This window comes from Coregonus lavaretus (assembly GCF_964263955.1).
Source record: "Coregonus lavaretus genome assembly, chromosome: 16".
Classification (NCBI taxonomy): Eukaryota; Metazoa; Chordata; class Actinopteri; order Salmoniformes; family Salmonidae; genus Coregonus; species Coregonus lavaretus.
Window position 1 is genome coordinate 20,046,199 of NC_140003.1, and position 8,716 is coordinate 20,054,914.

The window sequence follows — 8,716 nt, forward strand, 5'->3', positions numbered from 1 at the left end:
TGCTCAGCCATGCATTGAACTGTCTTTTTTGAGAACAGTGATTGAGTTATATTATTACCCTAAATTATGACTATCGAATCTACTCATCACATTACAAATACATAAGTCTGCAAATGTGATGACGCATGAAATGCTTTATTATAAAGGTGCATTTTTATGCATAGGCTAGTGATTTTGCTGTTTGTTACTCATCTTGTTGGCTGAGTAAAAGTAAATGTGGACAGTTATTCTAACATCTTCAAAGTGCATGGTAAGGACACTGCATTGCATCCTCGACTTGCATGTTCTGATTTCGGTCATTCTGAGCACTGTGGGTGGATGCCCTAATCAGGTTACGCACCCAACGCATATGGGTCTGGTACATTACTCAAATGTCCAGTAAATTAAAATGCTGCTGGTAAAATGTCCGGCGCCACATTTTCATAACGGAAACCCTGCTATGTAGCCTACATGAAAAAGTAAGCATAAATGTGGTATTGACACTAGAACGCTGCTGGTTTCTGATCCCATTTGGCCTACTATCTCCTGCCATTGATCAAGCCCAGGTAGCACATTCCTTGGAAGTTGTGGGAACTTAAGTTTTTTGGTTTCCCATTGGTTCTGGGAATGAAGCCATAAGTTTCCTGACCAGTAAAACTGAACGTTTTTAAATGTTCTGAGAACAGAAATGAAAATATTGCCTGTTCTGGGAACTGTTATTTTTATGTTGCAGGGAGGGTTCTGAGAATGTTTTACTCTGGTTCTTTGAAAGTTTTCCTGGGAGGTTTTATTAACACTGAGAATGGAAATTATAGGTTATTTTGAGTTTTTTTAATAACTTCCTTAACTTTCACTGAATGTTTCAAACAGACTTTAAGACTGATAGCTTATTTTGGGTTAACGTTTTTGAACACCAAGCACAGATAGGACACATGCAAACACATTTATTTTTTATTGTGACACGGCATCAGTGAGATTCAAACCTATAATCTTCTGTTCTCTATCCATGGAATTAGTCCACTGCGCCACCAGAATGGAGCTGGTGTGCCACGTTTTTTTTTACACATACAATGCTGTTCATTTTAGTCTATTCAAACAGACCCCATTTCAAAGGAAACAAGCACTCATTTAACAAGATAGAGGATAGAGAGAGTTTTGTTGATGTTGAGAACGGAATGTATGTTTTTAAATATCATTCTTATAACGTTCTCTGAACATTACTAACGTTTTCTTGTAGTTTTTATGGAACGTTTTCTTTCTTAACATGAGAACATGACTTTAAACAGAACCATGAGGAAACATGTAGGAAACGTTATGCTGAAGTACTGAAATTCCCACAATTCCCACAGAAGAACATTGTTTATTAACATTCTCTGAACTATTTGAGAACATTCCCAATGTCAAACCAGTTGGAGAACGTTCCTAGAACGTTATCAAAATTGAAGTTAAATGTAACCATTGTTTTACTTTTAGTTAACGTTCTGTTAATGTAATGAAATACCAAGAAAATAAAGTGTTTTTGTCAAGTTCCTTAAATGTGCTGAGAATGTTCCAAAGCCAAGCAGCTATCTTGCACCATTCCCAGAAAGTTGTGGGAAGGTTGTATACAAAATAACCACAGGACAACCACACTCCCACCAAGCGGCAGGTAGCTTAGCAGTTAAGAGCTTTGGCAAGGTGGAAAAATCTGCCGTTCTGCCCTTGAGCAAGGCAGTTAACCCACAACAAGAACTGCCCTCCGGGCGCCAATGACGTGGACATCGATTAGGGCAGCCCCCGCACCTCTCTGATTCAGAGGGGTTGGGTTAAATGCGGAAGACACATTTCAGTTGAATGCATTCAGTTGTGCAACTGATTAGGCATCCCTTTTCCTTAAGAAACAGATGGTTCTCAGAGTGTTATGTGCTAGCTGGGAGGCACTTAAACCCCCACAAAGTAGAATAACTGCACTGTTAAGGCTTCAGCATGCTTCAGTTCGGCTGGCGGCTAGGCAAACCGAACGAGTGTGTTCGCATACTCCCTTAAAAGTCTACTCCCTGTAAGTCGCTCTGGATAAGAGCGTCTGCTAAATGACCAATTATTATTATTATTATTATTATTAAAAGACCTTCGCTTGAAAAACAAGAAAAAGCTACAATAGTACTGTTTGAACATTTTGAGGCGCGGTAGCAAGTTACACTTCCTCAAAATAGTCAGAATTAATCTAAGGTAACTCAAGAAATCTGTCATTAATTCTGACGTTTTTACCGAGGACATCTTAGTCGTGCAATTTTACATCTAACTAAGATGTTTGGTGCAGTATTTCTCAATGAAAATATTTGCATGAAAATGAGTCATCTCTCATTGAATACTTTATTGACGAATCCCTACAGTTGACCAATCATGGACGAAGGGCGTAGACTTCGGCTCCCGAACTTCGGCTGGCCTCGAGAAAAATGTTTGTGTGCCCGAACAGCCGATAAAAACCTTACCGAAGTCCAAAACGAACAAAAACGTAGCAAAATGACATCATAATATATGTACAAACTTTTCCGAACGGTTTCCTCTGGGAAGCATGAGGACGCCTTTAGGCTACTGTATAAAACGCATGTGGTCAACTCTTCATCTGGAGAGCTACTGGGGCCGTAACAGTACACCTATTCGTACTGAACCGTTCGGTATGGGGACCTCGGTTCGGTCCGCACTGTGAACCCGAATGAATACATAAAACAAATTAAAACACTAGGCATATAGGCTGCGTTGTATGCAATTGCCGTGTGAGTAAATCTGAGCTGAAAAAAAACATTGTAGGCTATTCCGTTAAAACAACTACAGCCTGTAATCAAAATTCAAATCTTAACTGTCAGATTTCAAACTATCCTTTAGTGAGGCACAGCCGGGAACTCTGTAGATGACGAGTGGTGGGATCGATCAACCAGAATTGGAGGATCCTCCATCGTTTAAATCTCCAGTTTGTGAAAGTTTTGGCTTCATAGTCGATTACAACCGCGATGGACAGAGAGTTGTGGATAAAAAGTCGTTAGTAGCAGAGTAGCGCTTGTAGCTTGTTGTCGGCCAATCACAGGTCATCAAAGCGCCACTACAGTCATAGAGCCTCTGTGTGTGGCAAAGCAAATTAGGAAATCAATTGAAGATGGCATTGAAATTATGGAATTAAAAGTTCAATGAGAAGTGTATGCTACAACGAACAAGAGCCAACAGGTAGGCTGCTATTTAATAATCTGAATGGAGGTGTTGTTATTTATAACTGTAGGACAGGAAGAAAGTGCATGGCATTATCTGATTGTCATATTTTGCCGACGATTGTTAAATTGTAAAAAATGCCAATAAATATATTGTTAAAAATAATAATAATAAATACATTGTCGGATTTAGGCCTAAATGCGTAGCCTACTGTTTAATAGAGGGGAATCCCAACGGTGTCAAACGTATTTCTCAACAGTGCTGGTGGAAAGGCAACAAAGAGTCAACGACATTTATACTTAAAGCTAAATAGTTAACTAGTGAGATGGCTTGTAGTATGACTAGTTATGTTTTGAATAGGCTATATAGTTAGTCTATCATTATTTTATAGGCTACCTGCTGCTGAAATGTCTCACTCTCTCCTCGGTCAAATGCCCACTTGCACTGGCACACACACATATGATGCACAGCACACACAGAGAAACGCGCTGAAGGGTATGCCTAATTCTGATCATGGCTGATATGTAGATTTTTAAGTGATTGATCATATATTTTAAAATGAAAACACAATATTAAAATTCCATGACTGTTCCAGGATTTTCATGACCGTACGAACTTGTAACAGCGCATCCTGCGCATTCAGGCTGGCGTATTCTCAAACTCTTAACATTCTACTGGCATGTATACACCGGATTCACAGACTAGCGGCAAATAAACTTGAACAAAGCGGAATCAGGATATAAATGCCCACTCTCCATTGCTATTCAATGCAGATCCTGCTTTGATAAACTTTTTTTTGACTCTGTGTGAATCCGGGTGGTGATAGGCCACTTTGTTTTATAGCGGAGCCAGAATGCAGTTCCCCAAAACTTGGAGGTGCCGGTATGGCCCTCCTGACAGCTCCGGCCCAAGTCAAGCACTGGTTATAGCCAATGCATGACAAAGCCAGCTAACCAGTTGAGTAATGTATATTTCTTTGTCATCCTTTCCTCAGATACACAGTTCTGTATGACAGTGCACCACTTCACCAGTCATGGCAAGACCAAGTTTGTGACCAAAAAGTGTGCTGCCAGGGAGGTGTGTCACGCTTCAGGCTGTAGACACCACAGGGACACAGGTCACACAGTAAGTCCATACACCAAAACCCATCCACAATCACCCACCATCATTTGTCTACTCAGGAATTTGTAGAATCAGCTGAAAATTATTTGCCATTACTGCTGCACTTGTGTTTTGAATTTGTTGTCGCTCACTCCTCGGCTCTCTCTCTCCTCTCCTCTCCCTCTCGCAGGAGTGTGTGTCGTGCTGTGAGGGTATGATCTGCAATGTGGAGGTCCCCACTAACCACACCAATGCTGTGTTTGCCATGAGGCAGCAGGCCTACAGCTCAGCCCCATCCCAGGCCCCTGTGAGGACAGCGTGGGGCTGCTGCTGGCTGACGTTACTCACCACCCTGGGCCTGGGGTTGACCAGACTGGTCCTACTGTGACACTGCTGTCCCTCAAAGCAGGTCCCTATAGAGGGGACCAGACTATACCAGATGTGTGTTGTTACAAGTGTGGTGGTAATCTGTGATAAAGATGTCTCATACAGTGGCTTGCGAAAGTATTCACCCCCTTTGGCATTTTTCCTATTTTGTTGCCTTACAACCTGAAATTAAAACAGATTTTTTTGGGGGTTTGTATAATTTGATTTACACAACATGCCTACCACTTTGAAGATGCAAAATAATTTTTTTTGTGAAACAAACAAGAAATAAGACAAAAAAACAGACAACTTGAGCGCGCATAACTGTTCACCCCCCCAAAGTCAATACTTTGTAGAGACACCTTTTGCAGCAATTACAGCTGCAAGTCTCTTGGGGTATGTCTCTATAAGCTTGGCACATCTAGCCACTGGGATTTTTGCCCATTCTTCAAGGTAAAACTGCTCCAGCTCCTTCAAGTTAGAGGGGTTCCGCTGGTGTACAGCAGTCTTTAAGTCATATCACAGATTCTCAATTGGATTGAGGTCTGGGCTTTGACTAGGCCATTCCAAGACATTTAAATGTTTCCCCTTTAAACCACTCAAGTGTTGCTTTAGCAGTAAGCTTAGGGTCATTGTCCTGCTGGAAGGTGAACCTCCGTCCCAGTCTCAAATCTCTGGAAGACTGAAACAGGTTTCCCTCAAGAATTTCCCTGTATTTAGCGGCATCCATCATTCCTTTAATTCTGAACAGTTTCCCACATGCCCACATGCCTTTTGGCGAACACCAAACGTGTTTGCTTATTTTTTTCTTTAAGCAATGGCTTTTTTTCTGGCCACTCTTCTGTAAAGCCCAGCTCTGTGGAGTGTACGGCTTAAAGTGGTCCTATGGACAGATACTCCAATCTCCGCTGTGGAGCTTTGCAGTTTGCAGCTCCTTCAGGGTTATCTTTGGTCTCTTTGTTGCCTCTTTGATTAATGCCCTCCTTGCCTGGTCTGTGAGTTTTGGTGGGCGGCCCACTCTAGGCAGGATTGTTGTGGTGCCATATTCTTTCCATTTTTTAATAATGGATTTAATGGTGCTCCGTGGGATGTTCAAAGTTTCAGATATTTTTTTTATAACCCAACCCTGATCTGTACTTCTCCACAACTTTGTCCCTGACCTGTTTGGAGAGATCATGTGACAGATCATGTGACACTTAGATTTTACACAGGTAGACTTTATTTAACTAATTATGTGACTTCTGAAGGTAATTGGTTGCACCAGATGTTTTTAAGGGGCTTCATAGCAAAGGGGGTGAATACATATGCACGCACCACTTTTCCGTTATTTATTTTTTTGAATTTTTTGAAACAAGTTATTTTTTGTATTTCACTTCACCAATTTGAACTATTTTGTGTATGTCCATTACATGAAATCCAAATAAAAATCAATTTAAATTACAGGTTGTAACACAACAAAATAGGAAAAATGCCAAGGGGGATGAATACTTTTGCAAGGCACTGTAGATCAATCGAACAATCACGAAGGACTACAGCAGTGTCATAATGACTGATGCTTGGTTTGATAACATTGGTTGCATCTACATAAGCCAATGGGACTGGAGAAAGCATCCATGGAATCAATAGAATTGGACAAAGAACAATGGTCAGTGGATCTACAGAACTGGATGTAGCTTGCTGTCTAGTGGAGTTGGCAAGCAGAGCAGAGGAGTCAGCCAGAAGGGTTCAAGGAGGATAATGCCCATAATAAGTCTGTCTAATGTCCATTGCTGATTCAAAGATGGATGCCCAGTGACCGATCCCTCAATCAGTTCTTGCCAGAGCCCCAAACTACTATATGGAGCATGCCGAATGAGAGGCTGGAACCGGGAGACTTTAAATGTTCCATAGAACATTTCCTAGGATTATTCATGGTCCTGGGAATGTTAATCATGTGTTCTCTGTTTGGGATTCCACAGCACTGCAGTGCACACATGGACCAGGAATGACTGGACACAGAGGCAGGAATAGCATGCCCCATGCCCATTGGATCAGGGAGAACTTTGGGAGACGATGATAGACATGGAATCTGGCGCATAAGTACATTTATTAGTACTTGATCCGTAGTATGGCACAAAATGAAAGACATTTTGCACTTAAATGTTTTGTTAAGAAATATTGTTGCTTGTATTTTTCTTTATACCATAACTTGTGAATATCCTTAAATAAAATGGAAAGAAGTGTACTTTTGTAAAGATGTTATTTTCTATATATTTAGCTTTTCTCAACAACATGCCTTAATGCCAGATTTGATTATCTCTTTAAATCTAGAGACTACATGTACCAGTAACATTGCAGAAGTCCCATGTCTGTGGTCATATGGCAACATGCTGCTCATCATAACCCTTATATAGATCCTAGCATGTGAGACTCATTCACCAAGCTGCGTGCTGGCCCTGTTTCTGCCTCATGTTGTGAAGAGGTCTTATCACATCTGTTCTTCGAACTGGAAATCTCAGAAAATGCACTAAGATGGCATATTACATTTATTTACATAAATACATGCAATGTCTGGTGATGTAATATGCCATAAAACTATCATTGCCATGACGTTGTTAGAGATAAACAACAAAGGCTTTTATGACTTTCCCTGTCAGCAACATGAAAAAGTTGACCTTTTTTAAAGGTTAACCTTCTTATCCTGTTATTGATATTTAATTAATCTGTCAAGAAACCATGGAATGTTCCATTATTTATGGCATATTATACAACGGGTGGGTCTAATCCTGGATGCTGATTGGTTAAAACCGCGTTCCAGCCGGTGTCTAATCCACAAGTTACAACCGGCTAAGGCTACATAGAAATGCCTAATTACTGTTCCATCTCACTGTGCAAACCACTGTCTCATCAGCCCAGCCAGGCAATTTATGAACTTGATCTCCACTGTAAAAAGCACCCAGACATTATCTCCCATTTCTTTTAGACTAGCATTTGGTTTTCAACAGTGGAGACTTGTATAAACCGTGCTGTCTGTCTCTCCGACATTTGTAACATTGTTTCAATATGGACATTCGATCTCCAGCTGTTTCATAGTAATGAAAGTGTCGGGACGAGACGGACAGGCAGGCAACTTTTCTCAGCCAGTCGAAATCATGAATCAGCATCATTTTTATGGATACATACAGAGAAATGTCAATCGAAAAACAGGTCAAACGAAAGGAAATGCAACTAGTTTGCTGTTTTTCCAGATTCTGTTTAAAGTGATTGTGTTAGTGTAGTTGGCTAGCTCCTCTGAACTTTGTCCTGGGGTTGTCACTAGTTACCACAGCCACGAAGTACAAATGGGCTATATCATAAAAAATTTATGGAAACAAAAATATTTTGGGTCATAATTTAAGGTTAGGGTTAGGCATAAAGTTAGCAGTGTTGTTAAGGCTATGGTTAAGGTTAGGTTTAAAATCAGATTTTAAGATACAGTGGGGAAATAAAGTATTTAGTCAGCCACCAATTGTGCATGTTCTCCCACTTAAAAAGATGAGAGAGGCCTGTAATTTTCATCATAGGTACACGTCAACTATGACAGACAAAATTAGATTTTTTTCCCCGAAAATCACATTGTAGGATTTTTAATGAATTTATTTGCAAATTATGGTGGAAAATAAGTATTTGGTCACCTACAAACACGCACGATTTCTGGCTCTCACAGACCTATAACTTCTTCTTTAAGAGGCTCCTCTGTCCTCCACTCGTTACCTGTATTAATGGCACCTGTTTGAACTTGTTATCAGTATAAAAGACACCTGTACACAACCTCAAACAGTCACACTCCAAACTCCACTATGGCCAAGACCAAAGAGCTGTCAAAGGACACCAGAAACAAAATTGTAGACCTGCACCAGGCTGGGAAGACTGAATCTGCAATAGGTAAGCAGCATGGTTTGAAGAAATCAACTGTGGGAGCAATTATTAGGAAATGGAAGACATACAAAACTACTGATAATCTCCCTCGATCTGGGGCTCCACGCAAGATCTCACCCGTGGGGTCAAAATGATCACAAGAATGGTGAGCAAAAATCCCAGAACCACACGGGGGGACCTAGTGAATGAC

General features: G+C 40.7%; 1 protein-coding gene across 1 annotated transcript in view; it reads left to right on the forward strand.

Annotated features, from left to right (window-relative positions):
- Nucleotides 1-6,852, forward strand: part of LOC311143619 (ly6/PLAUR domain-containing protein 6B-like) — a 41,829-nt gene extending 34,977 nt beyond the window's left edge. The window contains exons 4-5 of the mRNA XM_084179474.1: nucleotides 4,157-4,287; nucleotides 4,454-6,852. Of these exons, the coding sequence (XP_084035600.1) occupies nucleotides 4,157-4,287; nucleotides 4,454-4,651 (329 nt within the window). The 3' untranslated portion in view covers nucleotides 4,652-6,852. The remainder of the gene's footprint in view (nucleotides 1-4,156; nucleotides 4,288-4,453) is intronic.
- The last annotated feature ends 1,864 nt before the right edge of the window (nucleotides 6,853-8,716 follow it).